Source organism: Sphaeramia orbicularis, chromosome 17, assembly GCF_902148855.1.
Source record: "Sphaeramia orbicularis chromosome 17, fSphaOr1.1, whole genome shotgun sequence".
Lineage (NCBI taxonomy): Eukaryota > Metazoa > Chordata > Actinopteri > Kurtiformes > Apogonidae > Sphaeramia > Sphaeramia orbicularis.
The window spans coordinates 2544208-2571765 of record NC_043973.1 but is presented as its reverse complement, the minus strand read 5'-3'; the positions used below and the strand labels follow the sequence as shown (position 1 = coordinate 2571765).

Here is a 27558-nt window from a genome sequence, read left to right as displayed (position 1 = left end):
ACGACGGACGCTGCATGACGACAATAGCTTACGGCCAGTCGGCCAGTAAGCTAAAAAGGGTGTGTGTATGGAACAGTCTGACAGATAAAAATAAATTAATAAATAAAAAAATAAATAAAAAAATAAATTACAAAAAAAAGGAACAGTCTGACAGATAAATTAAACCAAAGAATTAAACCAAAACATACTGTAAATCAGTTTATTAAAGGAATATATAAAAATACAATTTTTAAATAAATATAAGGATGACTAAAAGCAATTTAATCCTGATTGTAATGACAGTGTTTAAAGAAAGAAAGATGTTCTGTCCTTTAGTTCAACAAAATCATTTGACTTTTGTGTAATAGGAAGGAGGTAGGAATATAAGTTTATATTTCTACCCACTCCTAAATATGTTTTACCACATTTAATATTTGAGGCAGATCATTTCTTTAAAAAAAAAAAAAAGTGCAGTGTAAAAGTGTAAATCTGTGTACTCAAAACATTAAATCATTAAATCATTAAATCATTAAATCAAAACTGTATTTTAATTATGGGAAATTACCGTATTTTATGAGATGATTATTTTCCGTTATTTAACAGTATTTTTCGGCACACCTGCTGCCGGAAAAATACCGTTTTTTTGTTTTTTTTGTTTTGTTTTTTAAATTTTAACAGTGTATTCTTGTATTTTATTCTTTTATTTGGGTTTTATTTATTCTTCTGTAAGGCACTTTTTTCTTTTTTGTACAGTTTCTAAGTCTTTAAATCTCTTCTGTATTTTATTCTTCTGTTTTGGTTTTAATAATTCTTCTGTACACCACTTTGGTCCACTGCCGTTGTTTTAAAGTGCTTTATAAATAAAGTTGGATTGGATTGGATAGTAGTCCATTGTTTACGGTAATAGTCGATACACGTCACTGGAAACCTACGGCGCATGCGTCCTTCCACTGGCCCCACGGAGGCGCAGATGCTGTGTGTGTGTTCCACTCCAGCTGCTTTCGCACAGATCAGCCCCAGGAACAGAGGCATGGAGCCTGCAGGCAGCTTCCACAGCCAGCTGCTGTCCGTGGTGGAGGTCCTGGCCAAGGCGGCCGTGGACGAGATCCACCGGCGCGTGGACGACAGCTGCGCGGTGCTGAGGCTGGAGCTGAGCCGCAGCCGCACAGACATAGAGCTGCTGAGGAGGAGGTGGGACATGATGGAGGCCGAGCTGAGGAGGAGCAGGATGAGGGCCAGGAGGAGAGGTCAGCGGCTGCACCACTGGGGTCAGGCAGGGCCACCTTAACCAAATGGAGGGTCCCGGGGCTGAGGGAGGTGTTGTAGGCCCCCCTGTCCCATCCTTCCAAATTACTGAGCCTCATTATAACATATAATATCTTAGTAATCTACAACAGCGAGTAGATTGTAACCAAGATGGATGGAAGTTTGACCTCATGATAAAAATGATAAAAAAAATATTATCAACAACCATCAACTGTAGAGAAAAACATTGATTTAACAGCAGCAACAGATCAAACTATACTAGTCAACATTTGCTAGGGATCAGTTTTATATTTGCACAGTAATTGATGTTGTATAATATTTTGGGTGACTTCATATACTGAACAAAAATATAAACGCACCACTTTTGTTTTTGCTCCCATTTTTCATGAGCTGAACTCAAAGATCTAAAACTTTTTCTGTGTACACACAAGGTTTATTTCTCTCAAATATTGTTCACAAATCTGTTTAAATTTGTGTTAGTGAACACTTCTTCTTTGCTGAGATAATCCATCCACCTCACAGGTGTGGCAGATCAAGATGCTGATTAGACAGCAGGATTTTTGCACAGGTGTGCCTTAGGCTGGCCACAATAAAAAGCCACTCTAAAATGTGCAGTTTTATCACACAGCACAATACCACAGATGTCGCAAGTTTGGAGGGAATATGCACTGGTCATGCTGACTTCAGGAATCTGCACCAGAGCTTTTGCCTGTGAACTGATTGTTCATTTCTCTACCATAAGCCATCTCCAAAGCTGCTTCAGAGAATTCATGAAGAAGACTGTGCGAGGAAAATGGTGGTCACACCAAATACTGACTGGTTTTCTGACCCCCCTGGACCACCCAATACAGTAAAAGTGCACATTTTAGAGTGGCCTTTTATTGTGGCCAGCCTAAGTCACACCTGTGCAATAATCCTGCTGTCTAATCAGCATCTGGATCTGCCACACCTGTGAGGTGGATGGATTATCTCAGCAAAGGACAAAGGAGAAGTGCTCACTAACACAGATTTAGACAAATTTATGAACAATATTTGAGAGAAATAGGCCTTTTGTGTACAGAGAAAAAGTTTTAGATCTTTGAGTTCAGCTCATGAAAAATGGGAGCAAAAACAAAAGTGGTGCGTTTATATTTTTGTTCAGTGTATATTATGTGTGTACTTTGGCTTGACATGTAAAGAAAAATGGACCAAAAGGTAAAAAAAAACAAACTTTTATTGCACTTTCAGGCAAAAGGGTGATACAACCCTAGAAATTACAGTTCACAACAATTACTCTTCCAATTTTGTTTTCACTGAAACCACTCAGAATGTTCTGAAACACATACGGTGTGATGTCAATAATGTGTGTGGCCACCATCCGCATCCGCAGGCTGTACTCCACTGGGAAAATAAACTGTCAAGTTTCCAGAATTACACCCCCGAATATAGCAAAGTTATAGAACTGATCCCAAGCAAATGTTGACTAGTGTATAAAGCCTGAGAACCCATGCACCTGCACATCGGCGTAAACTCAACCGTATGCTCTTTCATAATTCTGACTCCCGATCATGCTTTTCTCGTGCCAGTTTTCTTTTGTGGGCATCGCTCTCAAATTTCTTCTTCCCCGACATTTTGTAATTGAACCTCTTGACACATGGGGGCGGGGCTGGGCTTACCGATTGGGATCAATAAGTAGCTTCAGACGTGCGTACAGTACGTATAAAAAGATTGACAGGAAAACTGACAAATTACAAATCGATGTTAGTTTATATGCTTATCGAGTCCGTAAAATGATAGGCCCCTTAAGTCAGTAGGCCCCTGGGCTTCAGCCCCGGTTAGCCCGTGCATTAAGGTGGCCTTGGGGTCAGAGGTCAGGGGTCAGGGGGGGGCTGCTAACACATGTCACTGCTCTGATTCCACAGTGTTTTATCCTCCTGAAAGACACACACCTGCAGTTTCACACAAAGACACACAACTGAGTCCAGCCTGGAGCTCACAGGAGGACACTGCAAACACACCTGCACAGGTGAGGACCACACACACACACACACACACACACACACACACACACACATACACACACACACGTGAACTACAGCTGCAGCTATCCAGCAGTTTAGTTTAGTTACCGATGAATCTATTGATTATTTTGTTTGATTCGATTAAATGATTATTGGAGTTGGTGAAAAAAATAATAATAAAAATGTGAAACGGACATGTCTGAAAATGACAAACAACTCCTCCTTTATTCCAGAACCAACTGAAACAACAACCACAAAAAGTATAAAGTAATAGGATGTAGAAAAAATATATAGAAATAACAACAACAGTTTAAATCAGGGGTCTCAAACATGCGTCCCAGGGGCCAAATCCAGCCCGCCAAAGGTTCCAATCCGGCCCCTGGGATGAATTTGCAAAGTGCAAAAATTCCACAGTCCAGGCTGTGGAACTGATTTTAGTTCAGGTTCCACATCCAGACCAATCTGATCTACAGTCAAATAATAACAGCAGAAGAACCAACAAAAAAGAATGACTCCATGTTTTCTTCTCAGTTTGATGTAAATAAAAAAAATTACATTATGCCGATAAATAATGACAACTTCAAATTTTTCTCTTAAAAATAACATTAAATTATGAAAATATTGACATTTACAAACTATCCTGTAACAATAAAATGCGAATAACCTGAACAAATATGAACAACCTGAAATGTCTAAAGAAAATTAAGCATAATTGAACTATTTTCTGCCTGTTACTAAATGTTTAGTGTCTTTGTAGATCTGATCCATAATGCACATGAGTAAATGATAAACTGAGGCAGAATATTGTTAAAATTGCGCTTATTTTTCTTCTGAAATTTAAGGTTTTTTTTTTTTTTAGGTTATTCACATCTTTTTTGTTTGGATAGTTAATAAAAGTACGTATTTTCATAATTTAATGGGGGATTTTTTGCACTAAAACAAAGACAAAAATTTGGAGTTGTCATTATTTATCGGTTATTCTGTTATTATTTTACTGGTCCGGCCCACTGCAGACCAAATCGGACTGAATGTGGCCCCTGATAGAAAATGACTTTGAGAGCCCTGATCTATTGATTATTTTGTTTGATCCAATTCATGTGATTATTGGAACAGGTAAAAAAAAAAATAAAAATGTGAAACAGACATGTCTGTAAATGACAAATAACTCGTCCTTTATTCCAGAACCAACTGAAACAACAACCACCAAAAGTATAAAAGTAAAAGGATATAGAAAAGACATCTGCATAGAAATAAGGCTGGACTACTGTAACGCCCTTCTGTATGGGATCCCAAAGAAACAGCTACAAAAACTCCAGTCCATTCATTCCAAACAGTGCTGCCAGAATCCTCAAACAGACCCATAAACTGGACCACATCACTCCCAGTCTCCAGAACCTCCACTGCCTACCAGTCCCCTTCAGAATTAATTATAAGATCGCCCTCATCACCTTTAATTGCTTCCATAGAAATACCCCTGACTACCTCCAGGACCTCCTCACCCCTCACATCTCCACCCATAGTCTCCAGCCCCACAGCACCAACCCCCCCCCCAAAAAAAAAACCTAAACTTCAGACCATGGGAGACATTCCTGTTTAGACAGGCTTTTTATGGGCCAAAATGATGCTATTTTTTTATTATTCGCTTAAGTTTTTTTTTCCTGACATAGGATTTTATTTTCTATTGGACTGTCTTCTCTCTGTAGCACTTTGAGATTCTGCTGAATGAAAAGTGCAAATTAAATTAAATTAAATTTGTAATAAATTGAAATAAATACAATTTATTATTATTATTATTATTATTATTATTATTATTATTATTATTATTATTATAGCACCAACAGTAACAACAGTATTAAGTATATGAACAACACCAAACCAGTCCAGTTCCATCTCTAACCTCTCATCTGTCAGCTCAGTCTGAAACACATTTGGATCCAACTGAACATGGAACTAACATCCAACTGAAACAAACACACACTCACATTTATAATCTTTGTGTTAAAGCTGCAAAGTTTAAAGGACGAAGTGATGGTTCCAATGGAGAAAAGTCAACATATAGACATTTTCTGCCTTTTTGTCCTCGTCTCTTCTGTTGTTTGTGTTGGTTCTGGTGTCATGTGTTGTGCCGAATTCTGCTCCCTGCCGAAAACTGTATCCCCATCATGTAGTTTTTGGCAGTATCTGTTTTATTTATATTTTGTGTGTTGTGTATCTAAGATTTAACTTTTGAAAGTCTTATATACCTTACAGTTTGCACATTCTTTAATATTAAACAATATTGTTCATTACTTGCTACACAGCTATGATGGTGTTAAGAGGTTGATGAACTCACAATTAATTTCATACCCACGGTCAGAAAGGAGAAAAATTAATGAGCCAAGGTGAGCAGGGAGCATTTCTCAGCAAACTGTGACAGGGTGAATTCAGAGCACGTTGTCCTCCTCATGGCTGACTTAGGAAGAGGGAGCAGTTTTAGGCACAACATCATGTGCGTCACAATAAGCGTCTGTGTGAAACACAACAGTGGAACCAATGTTTAACAGCAGAGAAATGAAGAATATGAAGCTTTGATTCAGGAAACTTGTAATTGAATATGTTTTTAATCTATCAGAGTCCTTTAATCAATTAATCGTTTCAGCTCTACAAGATTATTTCCTACACAGACGGTGAACCACACTATGAGAGCTAAAGCAGCGTATTGCACTAGATTATTACACCTGTCCTGACAAAGTATGAAACAAATTAGAATTAGACCAAAACCAGCTGAGCTAAAACCTAATCATAACACATAAAATCTATAAAAACAACCCTAAGAACAGAATAAAATGACCAACAGTACTACAAGCAAGTATTTCAGTCAGTTTCCATACTGAGCAGTGATGGACGTAGGAATAAAGTTTTCCATCTGTGACCTCGAGATCATCGATCTGAGGGAAGCAGCAAACACTCCGAGCAAATACTTATTCACATCATTGGATATGACAGTTAGTTGTCACATTTGGATCAGTACTGTTACACTGTAAGACACGTCAAGTTGTTTCAACTTGTAGATGAAAGTTCACCTGCTGCCTTGAAAATGTGAGTTAACTTGAATAGTACCACTGTTTAAACTCAGATACTGAGGTTCATAAAGTTGACTTCACTACTATGTTCTCATTGTCCCAACTGTTTTTTCAAAGTAATGAAAGTTGATTCAACTGTTAATCACTTGTTGTTACAACTTAAAACTTTGAGTTAAAACAAATATTTACTTTATATTATCAGTACAAAAAAACGCGACTTAGCTAGTTCAACAAACACACATTTATGCTTTAGAAAAACATCAAGTTTCAAGTTAAAACAACTCACAACAGCACAGTATCCATTCAAAAAAGCTCGTTTTCTTTTGTCAAAGAAACATACCGTTATTACAGATGAGAGGTAGGCCTTCCTTTAGGACAGAGGTAGGCCTTCCTTTAGGACAGAGGTAGGGCAGAGGTAGGCCTTCCTTTAGGACAGAGGTAGGCCTTCCTTTAGGACAGAGGTAGGGCAGAGGTAGGCCTTCCTTTAGGACAGAGGTAGGCCTTCCTTTAGGACAGAGGTAGACCTTCCTTTAGGACAGAGGTAGGACAGAGGTAGGCCTTCCTTTAGGACAGAGGTAGGACAGAGGTAGACCTTCCTTTAGGACAGAGGTAGGACAGAGGTAGGCCTTCCTTTAGGACAGAGGTAGGCCTTCCTTTAGGACAAAGGTAGGCCTTCCTTTAGGACAGAGGTAGGACGGAGGTAGGCCTTCCTTTAGGACAGAGGTAGGACGGAGGTAGGTCTTCCTTTAGGACAGAGGTAGGACGGAGGTAGGTCTTCCTTTAGGACAGAGGTAGGACAGAGGTAGGTCTTCCTTTAGGACAGAGGTAGGCCTTCCTTTAGGACAGAGGTAGACCTTCTTTTAGGACAGAGGTAGGCCTTCCTTTGGGACAGATGTAGGCCTTCCTTTGGGACAGATGTAGGACAGAGGTAGGCCTTCTTTTAGGACAGAGGTAGACCTTCCTTTAGGACAGATGTAGGCCTTCCTTTAGGACAGAGGTAGGACAGAGGTAGGCCTTCCTTTAGGACAGAGGTAGACCTTCCTTTAGGACAGAGGTAGGACAGAGGTGGGCCTTCCTTTAGGACAGAGGTAGACCTTCCTACCTTTAGGACAGAGGTAGGCCTTCCTTTAGGACAGAGGTAGACCTTCCTACCTTTAGGACAGAGGTAGGCCTTCCTTTAGGACAGAGGTAGGACTTTCTTTAGGATAGAGGTAGGCCTTCCTGCCTTTAGGACAGAGGTAGACCTTCCTGCCTTTAGGACAGAGGTAGACCTTCCTGCCTTTAGGACAGAGGTAGACCTTCCTACCTTTAGGACAGAGGTAGACCTTCCTTTAGGACAGAGGTAGACCTTCCTACCTTTAGGACAGAGGTAGACCTTCCTGCCTTTAGGACAGAGGTAGACCTTCCTTTAGGACAGAGGTAGACCTTCCTGCCTTTAGGACAGAGGTAGGCCTTCCTTACTTTAGGACAGAGGTAGGCTAATCCAGTCCTTGAGGGCTGGTATCCTGCATGTTTTACAGGTTTCCTTCTTCCAGGTGTGCTGAAAGAGGAAAACCTCTAAAACACGCAGGATACCAGGCCTCAAGGACTGGATTTGAACACCCCTGCTTTTGGAGAAGCCAAATCTTTGGGAGGAGTTTGGATTTCCACACTAGTCTGAGCAAAGCCACTCTGACTCAGGGTGTTTTCAGATTGTCGCTCCAGGAACAGCTGTTGTGGGTGTTGGGACCTTTGACCCCACTGGTGGAAGAGGCTTTGGCACACCTGTGTGGTCTGACTGCTGTATGACGTTCTAAGTGTCTGGTCTAACAGTAGACAGGCTGCACCTCCTGGTCCAGTATGAACTGTCCATTCTACCTGGACCTTCCTGGACCTTCTCCTGCTAACAGTCACTGTTCACCTTAGTCAGTGTCCTATTTGTCAAAACCAGCATGTACAATTATTACATGTGACAAAAATCTGACATCATAATTATTAACCCCTTATCAGATCAAGACCAAATGTCCTGCACTATTTGTACCTCGCATTAATATTGGTGTAACACCAGTGGTCATGATCAGTTTAGAGAGAGATTTTCAAACTGACATCATTCAGTTCTGTTGACACATTTAAACTGACATTTCACTGAACTGGCTTACAATCTGGAGGTGCAATGCCAATAACTCATGAAGTTAAGTTCAAATTTCATAACTCATTATGTTTAATGGAAGTAAATTATAGAAACAAGTTATGACAACTAATTGAGTTTATGACTTTTTACAGTGTAGTCCATTATCATTGACCTCGAAGTGTCCCGAAATCAGTCCAAAATCAACTATGATTCATGTGTATGATTCATGTGTAGTGTATATGGAGCTGGTTCTGTCCATGCCAACCTTGCCATCAGTTTGCAGAGTTTAAGGAGGCCACTCAAATGTGACAGTAACGCACAAACCCCCTCCCCCATCCCACCACTTTTCTTCTTTTTTATTTTCAACTGATAACTTGTAAATACAAATTAAGCCAACTTGCACCTACATGAAAAAACTTTGAATCAGTCAAGACAATCAATGAATGAACATTTAACTTTAGAAAACTAGAACAGCTGAGTTGAAAATCCAAAACTAGTCGGAGCTCTTTGAGTTGAAGAGCAACAATAAGTGGACAGAACTAAATGGGGCTGTAATGTTTTGCAGTGTACAGTTTTATTCATGTCCTCCTGGTTGCTGCAGTGTGAAGACACAGACACTGCTGCTGAAGATGAAGTCCCACACATTAAAGTGGAATGTGCTGGAGACGACGTGTGGCAGATCGAACAGGACGACAAACTGAGTGAGTGAGCCTTTCCCACATTTACCGTCAGTATTCACCCATGAGGGAACACCGTGGCATTGACACCAACTCAGCACTTTTGTTGTTAGATTTAGCAACTTTTCATTCTACCCTAGCAACTTTTTTTTTTCCAAGAAGCACCTAACGACAAATTTAGTTATTTCAAAAATTAGTTTGGAAATTTTTAGCAACTTTTATAAAGTGACTCAAACACTAAAACGCACACATTTTCCTCTAAATGAGCCCAGTTGATTTCCTGTGTCCCAGTCGTATAAACCCGGGGTCTGTCTGTGGATGGAAAAGTCAGTGTTTCACATTTAGACACTTTGTTGGTATATTTAGTGTTTTTTTTTTTTCAGATCCTCTAGAGCAGTGGTTCCCAACCTTTTTTGTCTCATGACCCCATGTTAACATCACAAAATTCTGGCAACCCCAGACATTCAAAATGGAGACCTTTTTGGTTTGGTTTTGATCATATAATAGTTTGCTATAATATGTTGCAAATAAACATTAATTTTAGACCACATTTAGACAATATAATGTAAATTTTTATCAGTAAGTTTTAATTTAATTTTTTTTTTTTCATCAATTATTAGAAATTTCAGGCAACCCCACGTGGGGTCGGGACCCCAAGGTTGAAAAACTCCTCATTAACTGCTCCCAATCCCCTTTTTAAGTTGTTTGGTACAGTCTGTTCTTTCTCAAACTGATAAAATCTTGTGCCACAAACATCTTACACCAGTGTACACATCTGAATGAAGGGGTTATCCCAGTGGTTTCCAACCTTTTTTGGCGCCTGACTCCATTTTAACATCACAAATTTCAGGCGACCCCAGACATTAATTTGTCTAAAATTAACGTGCATTTGCAACATATTATAGCAAACTATTACATGATAAAAAAAAACAATTAATTTTAGCCAAAAAAAGTCTCTGTTTTGAATGTCTGGGGGTGTTGCAAATAAATGTTAATTTTAGGCAACATTTTGGCTATATATTGTAAATTTTTATTAGTAAGTTTTAATTTTTTATCAATTACTAGAAATTTCAGGCGACCCCAAGGTTGAAAAACACTGTTCAAGAGACACTTTATCCAAAAAGCCACTAGTGACAAATCCATGTCCTTTTTCTGCTGTTATTGCAGACTCTGAGGTGAAAACACATATGGTTGTTTGTCTAAAACAAATCGCTGAATATAAATCAGTCCCATTGACATTGACAGTTTTCTCTGTTGTCTCTTTTTGGTCCATTTCAGTTGTTCATGTCGACTGAAAATTACAAATGTCCTGGTTAAAAATGTTCCTGTTTTACTGTGGCCTGTTGTCGTCTCCTGTGTGGACCGTAAGGTTAAAAACCAAACCAAATTGAAGGAAATGAAGAGAAAAACTAAACCAACAAACCAATCAATCAATAACTAACCTCAGTAACTGGTCCAGAGGGTCTCTTTTGGGTCACTGTAACCGGTCCCCAAGCCCAGATAAAGGAGGACAGTTGGAACTGGGACATTAAATAAAACTAGAACTGACAGAGTAGAGTTCATTTGGAGTTCTAAACAGATTTAGGCTGTTTTTATTCTCACTTTTTGTCTCTAACACATTGTTATTCCTCTGTCCTACATTCGCTGATTACAATTACATGAACATTTACAATTATGCAAATTGGGTGATGGTGTCATCTAGCAACTTCTAGTGACTTTTAGCACAGAACAGAGATACTTTCACAACTGAGGAGTTGGAAATGTTGCTTTTGAAATGAGCTGCTGTCATTTCTCATTGAACTGGAAGTGGAATAATGTCCAGTCGTTGGACATATATGTGTTGCGTCTGTTATGATAAAAGCTACTGTACTGTGTTCTAAAACTGTAAAGATACTCTCATGGAAAATGTTTTGGCTCATACCGATATTTAAAATGACATTTTTATTGATATCCCACGCCAATACTAATGTTAAATTCTGTTTCTTTTTTTTTTTTTTAGTTTTTGTTATTATTTGTCCTTAATTAACAAAATAATTGTATGCCAGTACACCAGTGGTTCCCAACCTTTTTTGGCTCGTGACCCCACATTAACATCACAAATGTCAGGCGACCCCAGACATTCACCACAGAGACTTTTTTTGGGGCTAAAATTAATTTGTTTTTGATCATGTAATAGTTTGCTATACTATGTCGCAAATAAACATTAATTTTAGACAACATTCAGACTATATAACGTAAATTTTTATTAGAAAGTTTTAATTTTTTAATTAAAAAAAAAAATTATTAGAAATTTCAGGTGACCCCAGACATTCAAAACAGAGACATTTTATTTGCTAAAATTAATTTGTTTTTGATCATGTAATAGTTTGCTATAATATGTTGCAAATAAACGTTAACTTTAGGCAACATTTAGGCTATTTAACAGTGATTTTCAACCTTGGGGTCGGGACCCCATGTGGGGTCGCCTGGAATTTCTAGTAATTGATAAAAAATGAAAACTTACTAATAAAAATTGACATTATATAGCCTGAATGTTGTCTAAAATTAACGTGCATTTGCAACATATTATAGCAAACTATTACATGATAAAAAAAACAATTAATTTTAGCCAAAAAAAGTCTCTGTTTTGAATGTCTGGGGTAATTTGTGATGTTAAAATGGGGTCACGAGCCAAAAAAGGTTGGAAATCACTCCTATATAATGGAAATTTTTATTTGTAAGTTTTAATTTTTTATCAGTTACTAGAAATTCCAGGCGACTCCACATGGGGTCCTGACCCCAAGGTTGAAAATCACTGCAGTAGACCATGTGAGGGTGTCTTAAATAATGTCTGTGTTTTCTTTCTTCAGTCTCTGGAGCTGATTTCAGTGCCTCCCATCCTGTTCACACTGATGTCTTTGTGGACTCTTACCACCCGGTTGAAAACCCAGTAAACCCAGTGCAAAGCTATGACACATTTCCAGACCAGCAGCTCAACCAAAACGAATCAAAACTTGTTGTGAAACAAGAAGAGCTGGACGAGAACGCAGCTCCTGTAGATTCAGGCCATCGGTGTGAGACAGAAGCAGAAGGACGCCTGTGGACGTCCAGTCCACCAGGACACGTCAGCTTTGGCCAGTACGAACACACGCCTGCTGATGTGTCTGCGTCTCAGAGCGGACTGGAAGACGCAGGACCACAGATTCAGTCTTCTGGGAGTCCTCGGGTGAAAAGACGAGCCAGGGCGTTTGGGTCGAAAAGGTCACAACCAGATGAAACACACGGTGCTTTATCCCAGAGGATCACCATGAACCAAAGCTCCACCCCTCAAAACAACAACCTCCTTCGCTGTAGGACCCCGGCCGACGCCACCTGTAGCCTGACGAGGATGAGGATTAGGACACCCTGGAGGTCCGGCGGCGGCGGCGGAGAGAAGAGGTTCGGCTGCACTTACTGTGGAAAAAGATTCATGAGGTTCTCGCAGATGACGGAGCACCTGAGGAGTCACACGGGGGAGAAACCGTTCAGCTGCCAACAGTGTGGGAAGGCCTTCACCAAGCAGTTCAACCTGATCCGCCACGCCGTCGTCCACAGCGGGGAGAAAACCGTTCGGCTGTTCGCTGTGTGGGAAGTGTTTCACACAGCGCTCCAGCCTCAAGTCCCACTTGAAAACGGCACATTGACTTTAAAACTGTGGTTCCTAATCTTTTTTGGCTCCTGACCCCATTTTAATACCACAAATTTCTGGTGACCCCAAACAGTCAAAACAGAGACATTTTTTTGCTAAAATTCATTCGTTTTTGATCATGTAATAGTTTGCTATACTATGTTGTAAATAAAAGTTAATGTTAGAGGACATTTAGTCTATATAATGTATATTATTGTGGATGGAGGCAGTAAATCCAGGTGTAGATTACTGCACAAAGGGAGAATGTGATTTTCCTTGGTCAGTATATGTACAGTCAGTCCAGCTGTGATTTACAAGGCTGACAATTAATACTAAACAAACAAGAACTGAAACTATGAATTATGAAAGAGCTGCAGCATCTGAAACCGACCACAATGAACATATGGGTCATTCTATCCCAAATCAACCAGATTTCAGAAAGTGCCCCACATGACCCCCTCAGAAAATTCTGAAAAAATTCACACTTGTTCACCTACCAGATAAATGAACACATCCAAAATTTTAATATCATATCCAGGGATGTAACGATATGGAAATTCCAGATCACGGTTATTGTGACCAAAATTATCACGGTTATCATTATTATTGCAATATTGTTGAAATTGTGCTCAAAATGTTCAAAAAGTACTAATGCACACACTGAAATAATTTAACCAAGTTGTATTTTGAAAAATAAATACATACATAAAATTAAATAATAGCCACAATGTACTTTCTGTTGGCAGAAATATTAAAGTATGAACATGTAAACAATCAAATATACAAATGTGCATTAAAGATGTCACCTTATGGAAACTGTTTGACCATTTTCCATATAAAGTTTGAGTTGTTTGAGTTTCTTTTTCATAGATAGATAGCGAGCGCCTGGAGTGCTGCTTCTTCTCCAGGAAATGAGCAGTACCATTAGTTTTCAAAGTGCTGTTATCAAACATGGTTATCATGATAATTAGAATGTAAACGGTAATACTAACTCAGGAATTTTACAGCAGTTTATTGTTATACCGGTAATCGTTACATCCCTAGTCATATCTGTAATAGTTTAGGAGATACAGCCCTTTGAAAATCAATGTTTTGTTTTTTTTTAATTTTACAAATGTGCTTTTCAGCCAACTTTGAGGAGCTCTATCTCCTTAGGTATTCAAGCCACACTGCTGAAACTGACTGTCTGGACTGAAATCCCCCTGAAAAGACCATATTTTGCATCAAAATAATTGTAGGTGCCTTCATGTTTGGTCCATGAGGCCTTGAAATCAGGCCAAAAGGCTAATTCTTCCAAATGTCCTCTCTCTTCAGGCTTGCACTGTGCCAGAATAGATGAATGTAGAGACCTCTTTTTTTTTTTTGCATGGATTCTTATGGTCAAGATGCAACAATATACTGCAAAAAGACCACATTTACATGAAAAGTGTTGCTGTGAGGTAATGAACAAAATGGGTCGATTTTCATTTTTCACAAAACTACTCTTTATTTGAGCACCCAAATGACCATGTGGCCAGTTAATGAAAATGTAGAAATTTTTACCATGTCTTCATATATGTTTCAAGATGTGCACACAGTTTTAGCTTTGGGATAGAACTGGTTCTATTTTTAATATTTTTTTTACTGCATGACTATATTTTCTTCAAATTGTTTACAAACGTTGGTGTAAATGACATTTTTAACAGTATAATGGCATTGATTATTGCACAAGTTATGATAATACTTATATACTTATGATATTTGAACTAGGGTGTGGAACTGCATGATGGTTCAGATAGAATAGTTATAGATTTCCCAGAACTGGCTCAGGTTGATGCCTGTAGTAGAGACTTCTTAGAAATTGGATGGAGCTGGTCAGTTGACCCAATTTCACCAGGGTCAATGACAGAAATGGAGCTGTAATTTTGGATGTGTTCATTTTTCTGGTAGGTGAACAAGTGCAATTTTTTTTTTTTGAATTTTCTGCGGGGGTCATGTGGGGACCATTGGTTGAATTGCCATGGAATGGCCCATTTGACAGAACTACAGTGCTTCAGTTTCAGCTTCACAATTTGTCATGTCTTTTATGGATTGGGATTGTCTCTGTCTGTTATTTGTAAGTTTTTTTTCTTTTCATCAATTACTAGATTCCAGGCGACCCCACACGGGGTCCCGACCCCAAGGTTGAAAATCACTGCTTTAAAAGCACCGTCTGTGTCCGTCTGGTGATTTAACACACTTCAAACAACCTCCCAGTGTGTGACATGCACTGAGGATGCTGATTATTGTAAAAGTGTGAATTCCATTAACCTTTGAACATCCACGCTTAGCATTACCACCAGGTGCCAGATTAACCCTTAAAGACCCAAACGGCCTGTGACGACCTGTGCTTATGTACAGTGTGTAAAACCTGTTAATACACTAACCCTATCAATCCATGTAAATAATTAGTGTAAAATACAGTTCTTCATTTTAGTCCATGGGCCAGACGAGGTGTGGGTACCACTCAAGGTGGCAAAGGTTGCTTATACTTTTTGAAAAGATCAGTGGTCTGCAGTGTTTACATGTCACATTTTAGTATCTGTTCCCCAGTCTTGGAGCCTAGGTGGAGGTGATACTAAAACACACAGCCGCCATGTCAGCTGACAGGATCACAAGCCTCATCTGACTGTTTGGTCTGTTTTCTTAGAATAACTGTCTGCTGTGTTACCGTCTCCAAACAATAAGAAAGTAAATTGGCTCAAAAGGAAAGGAGACCCCAACATAAAGAAAGGACGCTATAAAAAAATATAATGATTTTAAGGATTTTATTAATCCAAGTTAAACAAAAGTAACCCAATAAATCAACAACAAAGTCATTTAAGGAAATAATGAACTCAATGAACCCAAAAGACCTGGAGGTGCCGGCAAAAATAAATCAAATGGAGGGGGAAGGCAGGCCACCCCCTATAGGGACGTAGAAGCTGCTCCCCCTCCCTAACAGAAGAGAACTTATTCAACTAAATGTAAAAAAGTTTGACCAGTGCCCCCCCCCCCCCCCCCCCCCCCCCTCGGGCCAAACTAAAAGACATGAACTTAAATGTTAACCAAAAAGAAAGAAGCTTCCAAGCCTAAAGCTCAGCTGGGGTTGGGTCTGGGTCTGGAGGGGTTTGCATCAGACTGGCCTTTGTCCCTGGCTGACAGTCAGGGTGGCTGGTTCATCTGAACGTCTGCAGGTGGGTTAACTGAGTGGAAGAGTCACAAACAGGGTTACACAGCACAGGGCATGGCCCCACGCAGCAGCCTGATATAAGGCTGAAAATCACCCCCCCACAATGAGATAATATGGGTAAATTATACATTTCCTGAATCCTTAGAGTCATGCCAGTATTGCAATGTTAGTATTTTGTATCTCTGATGCTTCCTGATACCACAGGACTAAAAGAAAAGAGAGGATTTAGGCGAAAATGGTAGGAGAATGTGTGTGACTAAAAGTTTGAAGAGCTCCAGTGTCTACTGTACGTGTCAAAATTATTCACAAAAGAGCTCAAATGAAAGCCCAGAGTGTCCCCTTTAAAATGATACCAAACATATTAACATAAAACATTGAAACATGTCCTTAATCAGGGCCAATACCAAGATATGCACCAGTGTCAAAAATGCATTTCATGACATGCATTTTCTGATCTGCCTTGGCGGAGGTCTGCACTCTCTTTTCTAAAAAAGCACTCATAGAGCGCAGGACCCCACCCCCCCATCACCACCACAATTTAATCATTTGTTCCTTGTGCCAGTATCAGCATTTCCTGAAATTTTCATCCAAGTCCATCCATAACTTTTTGTGTTATCTTGCAAACAGACAGGCAGACAAACCAAGACTCGCAAAAACAAAACCTCCTTGGCGGAGGTAATAAATAAATTAATAAATATTAAAAAGTCATAACTTCTTGATACCTGTGCTTACTTTAAAATATTAGACATTACATAGACTTATCAAATGTGACAATATTTGGTAGCAAGGGGTTGTTCAGAGGCTGAACACCCAGTGCTGACAAGACAAGCAAGAGAAATTTCACTGTTTTGTACATTTTAATGCAATTTCACACCATCGTTCCCACATTTGTGACAGAAAAGCAGAACATGTTTTGGGTACGAGAAACTGTGACTAAACCATCAAATCTGATCAAAGTTATTTAAATGCAGATCCACAGTAAAAGAGGAATGGATTGGAATCATTAAAGAAATAAACTCTAACCGTAATTTCTGGTGGAAGACAATCCTCCATTTTGATACAGCAGCTCCTCAACGTATACATGTACGAGAGAATGGGTTTAACTGCAAAAGAATATTAGTGTCAGATCGACTTCAAACACTGTCTGTACATGACAATACATTCACTGGACAGGTTCTATCAGTGGAACATTTAGACAGCTGTTTATAAATGGACACAAACCAACATATATGTGGAAGAACACTGTATCATATACAGTCAAAACATCAGCAAACCAGCACTTTGGTCATTAGTTTTCAGATTAATGTGATTAAAATATGTAACATTTAACACATTTAATCTGAGTCAGATTATTTCTAATAAACTGTAGACCAGTGGATATGTTCTGTGTCTCTGCTCCACTCTCTCTCTTTTTGTGCTTTAACCAAAAGGCAAATAAAGGCTATTTTTTTTAGAAAAAAAAAAATCATATTTTCCTGTCTGCACACACACACACACACACACACACACACACACACACACACACCCCTACACACACACACACACACACACAGTGGGTCTCTCCTTGTCTTTAATCTGAACTCATGCACAGACTCAACAGCAGCTTCTCTCAGTCCAGTTCAAACAGAGGACAGAGGTGGACTGAACCACATGGAACATTTCCTAGACAGAAAAAACATCAGCTAACTCCCACCTAACAGCACAAACAGGGATCTACGTTTCACTGCAGTCAAATATGGACTGGTGTTGATCCTAATGTGTTGGTATTCAGTGGTGGAAGTAAACAAATGTCCTGGTTGAACCCAGGTACTTCCTCCACTACTGAACCAACTGGAGAAGGCAGCGCCTGCACACTGCTCTGTACAGGTGGAGCCCAGAGTCCCAGTCAGGGAAAGGGAGGAGGGTGGAGTGGATCAAAGCATTTTACAGACTAGATGGGTGGGGGGGTGCTGTATTTTTGTTGTTAAAATATTACGTTTCAACCATGTACTGTATATGGACATTGATCTGTAGTGTTATTTCTACTGGTAGAAAGATTCTGTGATATACTCTGAGACAAAAGACGGTGTCACTGGATTCTGGAATCAGAAGATTTTACTTACAAGGAGTCGAGTACATACAGCGAGATGAAGCAGTTGACTGACTAACAACAGGAAGTTTAAGATCTTATGAAAGAACATGAATATTACAACCATCGGACCAAGTGTACAAATATTATGACGCTGATCAAGTTCACCATTGGCTTAGGTATTCAAAACACGGTGATGCGTGAGTTCAGGACCACGTTTGTACACTTCCACCACCTGGTCTATGGCCTGACATCCTCTAGGACAGCAGCCCGCTCTGGACCCAAACTGGAACAAAATAAGCAGATAGCAGAGAAATGGTAGACATATCCTGAGTGGATATGTCTGGGCATTATTGCAAAATATGTCATCATAACCCATCCATGACTCGTGTTCTAGACACCTGGTGTTTACAGAATATAGTCTAATAGTCTAATATTATATTTTTCTAACATCTACAGTGATCATTAACATTTAAAAGGCTCATAAATGAAGTTCATGTACATTTGAACAGGCCATAGATAGATAGATAGATAGATAGATAGATAGATAGATAGATAGATAGATAGATAGATAGACCGTCAGAACATCATCATTTCCTCTGTTTAACAAATACAAATGGTCGTATTTCGATCCAAACCTGATTTGATTCCACTATTGTAGGTGACGTTAACAGAACTGAAACACTTCCACAACTGTTCCAAAATAAAAGTCCTCTAGTGTTTGAGTGGATGGAAACCATTCACGTCTTAAAGGGGCTTTTATTGTGTAAATGTGAACTTCCATGAATGTGTGTCAGTTTCTACAACAGTTTGAACTTTTCAGCTGAACGTTCACCTACACACACTGAAACTGGACTGTTTAGTCAGACTGAAGCAGAGTTGATCTGCTTTGTTTTCACTTCATTTCCTACTTCCTTTCACCACCAGCTCCTCTTTTCATGCCTTCGTCTGAACATGATCTGAATATTGTCATGAAAAAGGAGCTTTAAACACACCCTCCACAGGGTTCATTATTGATCCATAGTGTTCTTTCTACAGCGGTCACTGACCTTTACAAGGCTCAGAAATGAAGTTCATGTCCATTTGAACAGGCCAGAGTCAACTTGATTCATCTAAAATGTCATTTTGAATCTGAGGTTGGTGAAAATAATGAGGGGACAGTATCTTCAAACCACGATCCACATCAGCTGATGAGTCCAACAGTCCAAACCCTGACTGGATTTAGGACCCAGCTGGTCTATGGGACTGAGAAAAACTGGTTTGTCTTGTGTGTCGGAACAAACACAGCAGCTCCACTCTGTCCTCACATGACCTCCACTCCTGTAGATCTGACAGTTTACAGGTGGGCGGAGCCAACAGGAGGCGGATCCAGACGGCAGACAGGAAACACCGCCCATGTTGAACAGATCAGAGCTCAAAGTGCTTTCACTCAAAGTGAAACTCAACCAGTCGTTGAGACACGAAGCAGAAATGGAGCAGAAAGGAGTTCATCTGGATCAGGAAACATTTTCCTGTTCCATCTGTTTGGATCTACTGAAGGATCCGGTGACTATTCCCTGTGGACACAGCTACTGTATGAGCTGTATTCAAACCCACTGGGATGGAGAGGACGGGAAGAACCTCCACAGCTGCCCTCAGTGCAGACACACCTTCATACCCAGGCCTGTCCTGGTCAAAAACACCATGTTGGCAGTTTTAGTGGAACAGCTGAAGAAGACTGGACTTGGAGCTGCTGCAGCTGATCACTGCTACGCTGGAGCTGAAGATGTGGTCTGTGATGTGTGCACTGGGAGGAAACTGAAAGCTGTCAAGTCCTGTCTGGTCTGTTTGGCTTCTTACTGTGACAAACACCTTCAACGTCATTATAATGTGGCTCCGTTAAAGAAACACAAGCTGGTGGATCCGTCGGAGAAGCTCCAGGAGAACGTCTGCTCTCGTCACGATGAGGTGATGAAGATGTTCTGCCGCACTGATCATCAGTGTATCTGTTATCTGTGCTCTGTGGAAGAACATAAAGGCCACGACACAGTGTCATCTGCAGCAGAAAGGACTGAGAGGCAGAAGGAGCTGGAGCTGAGTCGACAGAAAATCCAGCAGAGAATCAAAGACAAACAGAAAGATGTGAAGGCGCTTCAACAGGAGGCGGAGAACATCAGTCGCTGCGCTGACGAAGCAGCGGAGAAGAACCGCAAGATCCTGACCGAGCTGATCCGACTCCTGGAGGAAAGAAGGAGCGATGTGGAGCGGCAGATCAGATCCAAGGAGGAAACTGAAGTGAGTCGAGTCAAAGAGCTGGAGCGGAAGCTGGAGCAGGAGATGACTGAGCTGAGGAGGAAAGACGCTGAGATGGACAAACTGGCACAAACACACGACCACAACCAGTTTTTACTCCAGTATCCATCAGTGTCCACACTCAAAGAAGATCCAGACTCATCCCACGTCCACGTCCGTCCTCAGAGTTACTTTGAGGATGTGACCACAGCTGTGTCAGAGCTCAGAGAGAAACTCCAGCTCAGTCTGACAGAAGAATGGACCAACATCTCACTGAGCATCAGTCAAACACAGGTTCTACTAGAACCAGAACCACAGACCAGAACAGGATTCTTACGATATTCACGACAAATCACACTGGATCCAAACACAGTGAATGAACATCTGTCACTGTCTGAGGAGAATAAAAGAGGAACACATATGAGTCAAAAACAGAACTATCCTGATCATCCAGACAGATTCAGTTACTGGTGTCAGGTCCTGAGCAGAGAGAGTCTGACTGGTCGATGTTACTGGGAGGTGGAGTGGAGGGGAGAGTACGTTATGGTCGCAGTCGCATATAAGGATATGAAGAGAAAAGGAGACTCTGATGAATGTCTATTTGGACGTAATGACAAATCTTGGGCTTTATTTACTCACAGTGACTCTCCTTTCTTTCGTCATAACAGAGTCAGGTCTTCTGTCCCAGGTCCACTTTCCTCCAGAATCGGAGTCTACCTGGATCACACAGCAGGTATTCTGTCCTTCTACAGCGTCTCTGAAACCATGACTCTGATCCACAGAGTCCAGACCACATTCACTAAACCTCTGTACGCTGGACTTTATATTTATATTGAATCCACTGCCCACTTTCCTAAACTCCATTAAACTCATCGTTGACTTTGATCCAGTCGATCAGATCAGTCTTTTCGTATCTGTCTCTAAATCACACGACACAAAAACAGATCAACTTTTTCTCTTCCTGAACTCACAATCCAGATTTGGTTCCATTCAGACTTTTTTGTGAGGATTCTAATAGTCCAGTGTGTGTGAGTGTCAACCAGCCAATAGTGTGTTTGTAGACCCATCTGTGATGTTCACACAGCTGTCATTAACTGAGGAGCACACAACCAGACTGATGGTGTCTGTGCTTTGGAGGAAGTCCAACAAAGTGGAGCCGTTTTTCTACTTTGGAGGAGTTGAGTTCAAATCCACTGTTCCTTCCTGTTTCCTACAGAAGAAGCGTGGACTGACCAGGCTCAGTCATGTGACTGGAATGGCTTTCGGATCATACTGGAACCTGATTGGTTCAGTTCCAAATACACGGACGTGGATTTGGAGACGACGATAGAAGTGGAGATCATGAACCGACTCAGACTGAGGCTGAGCTCATGCACGGAAACCTGTTCATCTGATTGAGTTCATTCTGTTCCATCTGAGCATGTGCGAGAAAAGAGAAATGAGACAAAACACAAGTGATTTAGTCAAACATGAGCTGAAGACCAGAACAGGAAGTTGGATTCTATCGTCACTACGTATGTACAAACCCCCAAAGAAATCCAATAATGGACTGAAACACGGAAACGGGGTTTTTCCATGATTTCTGAAGTGCATGTAAACGCATCATATCTGATTATTCCATTTATCTGATTATTAACAGTTATTGTTTTTTATGGTGGTGTAAACGGGCTGAAAATGTTGGATGATCCAGTTCAATAGACAGATGTCCACCATCTGAGAAAATGGACACATTTGTCCTTAAAGCCTGAGGCGTGACTGAGTTCAATAACGTAGAAAATACTGATGTTGTAAATATGAGCAGATGTAATATTAGTCGAATTATCAGTCATCACATAATGGGGAAGTTTATGGAAAAATGTTGATTTGTGTTGATTTGTAAAGTCTGATGTGACGTCCATTCAGTAGAAGCTGCACCAGTTGGTTCTGTTCCAGATGGAAAACTGATCCACTAAAGGTTTAGACCAGGGGTCTGCAACCTTTATTATCAGTCAGAGTCATTTTGCCCCCTCTTCTGCCAAAAAAAAGAAAAAGTCTGGAGCTGCAAAAAAAATAACAGAGCTTATAAACTTTTAAAAGTTTTAATTTTTTTTTTTTTTTACATTTTATCTGTTACAGCCACTGAATACAACAAACAGAAGTGCAGTGTGGAATGGATTTTTGAGTATGATTACTCTAAAAGTACACAGTAAAAGTAGTTCATAGTATTTGTGCTAATAATATATGAAGTACTAATACCAAATATACCAAATTCATGAGGTGCTTTTGGGAAATCATAATTTTCTTCACAATTGAATTTAGTTTTAAAGCCTATTTCAGATGAGAAAACTCTTTTGAAGCTTGGAAGGGAATCTGGAGTATGATTACTCCAAAAGCACACAGTAAAAGTAGTTCATAGTATTTGTGCTAATAGTGTATGAACTATTAATACCAAATATACCAAATTCATGAGGTACTTATTGGAAAAAATAATTTTATTCATCACTGAATTTAGTCTTAAAGCCTATTTCAGATGAAAAAACAAACACTTTTGGAGCTTGGAAGGGATTTTTGAGTATGATTACTCCAAAAGTACACAGTAAAAGTAGTTCATAGTATTTGTGCTAAGAGTATATGAATTACTAATACCAAAAATACCAAGTTCATGAGGTACTTATTGGGAAAAAAAAAAAATTCATCATTGAATTTAGTCTTTTACACTATTTCAGACAAAAAAAACCTTTTGCAGCTTGAAAGGGAATCTGTTGTAGGATTACTCCAAAAGTACACAGTACTCATACTCATACAGTCGCTCTATGAAAAGTATCACTATTTATGGAAATGATTCTCTTCCAAACTCAACACTGCCTCCACAGTTCCCAGTTGTTCTGCTCCATATTCTCTGTCTGGGTTCACATCCATAAGCTCCTGGAAAACAGACAGAATTACCTGAGTAATATACAAAGGACAGACAGAACCCTCCGTCCGTCTGCTTCTTCGTCTTTAACGTAGAGCAGAAATGAGCCCTTACTTTTGTTGTTGAAGGCACATTCGCTCCATGCTGCTCATCTACCATTATTGTCAAATGAGTAGAACACAAGAAAAACACTAGCGGCTGGTTTGACCACAGTAAAGGGAGGAGCCACTACAAGGAGGAGGAGGAGCCACAGGTTGAACACCCCTGGTTTCAACTATGAGACTATGAGCAGACTGTGAGGTGAACAGGTCAAAGGTCAAAGCCATATTTGAATGGAGGGTTGAATGTAGATGTGGTGTTTTTTGGCCGTATATTCACAGCCTCCTCTTACTGACTGGACACACTGACCACATGGATCAGTGATTCAGTTCCTTTAATACTCAGTCCAGGTTGAATCCATGCAGGTTTGGAAGGTTTTCCATCTTGAATGCTCCGTGGATCCATATCTGCTTCTTTGACTGTGTTCATTATTATTATGACTTGTATTTACGCCTCCTGATTCCTGTCCATTCAACAGTTGGATTAAAGTCTGTGTGTGAACAGTTGTGTGTTCTTCATTCCAGCTTGAACAGGTTTGATCAGTTCCATGAAGAATCAAACACTGAGCTGCAGTTTGTTGTTGTATCCACTAGAGGGCAGTAGAGGACAGCAGCACAGGACCAACCAGTGAGAATAGAAGTCTGAAGGAAAAACTACAACTGTAAACATAGAGGTTGGAAATATGCAAACAAGAAAATCAATGAATAAGGTTTGTATTAGTGATCAGTTATTTAAACAAATTCATGATGTTAAAAAGTCCATTAAAGCTCAATTTGAGGAAAAAAAAAGCCAAATTGAGTTATTTTCCAACCGTCTGAAAAAACAAATGTAAACACTGATATTAATCCATTCCAATGAATCAATAAATCCATTAAAACATGGATCATAAACACTGATGTTTGACTGAATTGAATATGTGACAGTGGATGGATTTCTATGACATATTATGATCTAAGTTTAGTTTGACACAAATCAAGGATGTAGAAGATGATGATGTCATTAATACAGCTCATGTTCAATGATTTTACAAGTAAATATAAGTGAAGACGTTCAAAGAACACGGAGGGACTTTTCAGATCAATAAGTGGACATTTATTGAACAAACTTCATGTGAATATTTGCTGGTAAATCCAGTCTGTGTCATGGACAAAAGAGAAGAAATGGACAGTTTGACCAATAGAAGAGTGGACATGAGGACTAGTACTGGGAAAGGAGAGTTATGGGATGGATGGATGGATGGATGGATGGATGGATGGATGGATGGATGGATGGATGGATGGATGGATGGATGGATGGATGGATGGATGGATAGATAGATAGATAGATAGATAGATAGATAGATAGATAGATAGATAGATAGATAGATAGATAGATAGATAGATAGATAGATAGATAGATAGATAGATAGATAGATAGATAGATAGGTAGATTAAAGCAGGGTTAGAACAGAGTGTTTGTTGCCAGTGTTTATGAATGTCAGTGGTGTTTGGAGTAGGGATGCACCCATACCACTGTTTTCCAGACTGAGTACAAGTACTTACATTTGAGTACATGCTAATACTGAGTACTGATATGAGTACTGATATGAGTACTGATATGAGTACTTAGTTACAACTGAAAATGTGTGATATTGTCATTAGCCTCTTTTACACAGATCCTGAAAACAGGTGAGATGGTGATCCCACCTTTGAGTTCCACAGCCGAACCACAGGAAGAACAGAGGTGAGACAGGCTGGACTTCTACACAGCAGACCTGCCTTCTGGAACCAACTGACGGAGCGCTCATTTTTAAACCCCACCGGCGTGGGAGAGACAGCGGGCGCATATGCAGGCACTGGCATGGAATTCTGCAGCAGCCGCCCTGTGCCGCTCCATCTGTATCCGTCTGTGTCTTTAATAAGGATGGGAATCGAGAACCGGTTCTTTTTGCTTTGTGTGTTTGTTTGTTTGTTTGTTTGTTTGTTTGTTTGTTTGTTTGTTTGTTTGTTTGTTTGTTTGTTAGCAGACTAACTCAAAAAGTCATGGATGGATTTTCAGGAAATTTTCAGGAAATGTTGATACTGGCACAAGGAAGAAATGATTAAATTTTGCTGGTGATCTCCACGTGCTTTTCTTGTTCAACTTATAACATCATTGTAATAGAATATTTGGTTGCTGTGGAAAATGAGGTTACACAAGTTGATATTCCACTCTTACTTGAATCTGGCTCATCATCAACAGAATGGTTCAGGGACAATCAGACTTCCTTTACACATGGATTAGCCTCCATAAAGTCCAGACTTTAATTTGGGATGTGATGCAGACTTGATGCAGCGGTCCGATTCTCCATCATCAATAATCAAAAATGAATGCGACTATGGATGGAAAAAATATTATGAACCTTATTGTGACACTACATAAGCATTATGTGGCAAAAAAACATGTGACAGTGAATGTCTCCTGGAACCAAAACCAAAGGTGGTGCAGTCACATACGGCATGTGGGACTTTTTTTTAAGCGGGCAGTGTAGTTAGGGCGACTCAGGCTGTTTTTTGTTCTGCTGCTGTAGACGTAGACTGGAGACTCCTCATGATACACTGAGCTCCTCTGTCCTCCTCTTCTCCTCTATTCACACCCCAACAAATGCATGTTTCTGACTCTCCTTCTTTCCTGGAGTCTGTGTGCTTTATGTCCTCACAGGTTTCCTGTGGATCATCTCTGGACCTGCTGCTGTGGTCCTGCTCCTCTCCTCCTCCATCGTCATTATTCATTTATCCACGTAGTTGTGGTAGTGTTTACTCTATAGTTCATAGATGCTAGAGCAGAACTCTCAAACTCATTTTCTTTCAGGTTCCACATTCAGCCTGATTTGATCTGCAGTGGGCTGAACCAGTAAAATAATAACAGAATAACCGATAAATAATGACAACTCCAAAATTTTGTCTTTGTTTTAGTGCAAACGCTACCCCCCCCCCCCCCCCCCCCGTCTCACGACGGTGTAGACCCAGCTCATGTTCCCTATTCTGAAAATACTTACTTTTATAAACTATCCAAACAAAAAAGATTTGAATAACCTGAAAGAAACTGAAATTTCTCAAGAAAAATAAGTGCAATTTTAACAGAATTCTGCCTCAACTTATCATTTCTACATGTGCATCATGGATCAGATCTACAAAGACACTAAACACTGAGGAACAGGCAGAAAAAATGTTAAATTGTGCTGAATTTTCTTTAAGCATTTCAGTATGTTCATATTTCTTCAGGTTATTCACATTTTATTTTTACAGGATAGTTTGTAAATGTAAATATTTTCATAATTTAATGGGGTTTTTTTGCACTAAAACAAAGAAAAAAATTTAAGTTGTTAATTCAAGATTTTTTGCTTAATTCAAGATTTTTTGCTAAATTTGATATTTTTTTTGGCTTAATTCCAGATTTTTTTTTACTTAATTCAAGCTAATTTTTTTTTTTGTTTGTTTTCAGTACCTGCTGGTGGTTCCACGCACATGTTTTAGCACACGCGGTGACAGGTCTTTTAAAGCTGTGGCTCCACGTCTATGGAATGACCTGCCTCTACACCTACGGTCCATGGACTCTGTAGAGAGCTTTAAAAAACACCTGAAAACCCTCCTGTTCAAAAAGGCTTTTTAGTTTCCCACCTGACCCAGGACCACCACAAACTGATTACACTTTATGTATTCATCGTAAAGTGCTCCATGTGTCCGTCCCCTCCCCGTCTCTCTATATCTCTATCGCTCTCTCTTTAACCCCAACTGGTCCAGGCAGACAGCCATCCTTCAGGAGTCTGGGTCTGCTCCAGGTTTCTGCTGTTAAAGGGAAGTTTTTCCTCGCCACTGTCACCAATCACAAGTGTTTGCTCCTGAAGGATTCTGTTGGGTCTCTGTAAACTTGATTTGATTCTGATTTGAACTGATAAAGCACTTTGTGACTCTGTCTGTGAAAAGTGCTCTATAAATAATAAATGCTCTTCTAACGGGCCTCCCAGCTTGTGTTGTCAAACCACTACAGATGGTCCAGAATGCAGCAGCGCGTCTGGTCTTCAATCAGCCTAAAAGGGCACATGTCACCCCCTTACTCATTGAGTTACACTGGTCTACCCATAGCTGCCCGCATCAAATTCAAATCTTTAATCCTAGCCTACAAAATTCTCCGTGGGTCTGCTCCTGTCTACTTAGGTGCACTAATAAAAGCTTATGTCGCCCCACGACCACTCCGCTCATCTGGGGAACGTAGTCTGGTGGTCCCCAGACCTTGTACAAGACAATCCAGGCTCTTTTCATGGGTCGTTCCACGTTGG

General features: G+C 40.0%; 1 protein-coding gene and 1 pseudogene across 2 annotated transcripts; both read left to right on the top strand.

Moving 5' to 3' along the window:
* The first annotated feature begins 929 nt into the window (after positions 1-929).
* LOC115436615 (zinc finger protein 91-like) lies at positions 930-12864 on the top strand (annotated as a pseudogene).
* A 6514-nt stretch (positions 12865-19378) lies between these two features.
* On the top strand, positions 19379-21200 carry LOC115436609 (tripartite motif-containing protein 16-like). Of its 2 annotated transcripts, XM_030159500.1 has the most exons (2): positions 19379-19722; positions 20005-21200. In XM_030159500.1, the coding sequence occupies exons 1-2, from the start codon at positions 19394-19396 to the stop codon at positions 21134-21136; spliced, it is 1461 nt and encodes a 486-aa protein (XP_030015360.1). In that variant the 5' UTR covers positions 19379-19393; the 3' UTR covers positions 21137-21200. The 2 variants fall into 2 exon arrangements, with proteins under 2 accessions (XP_030015360.1, XP_030015359.1); XM_030159499.1 differs by having other exon boundaries at positions 19379-21200.
* The last annotated feature ends 6358 nt before the right edge of the window (positions 21201-27558 follow it).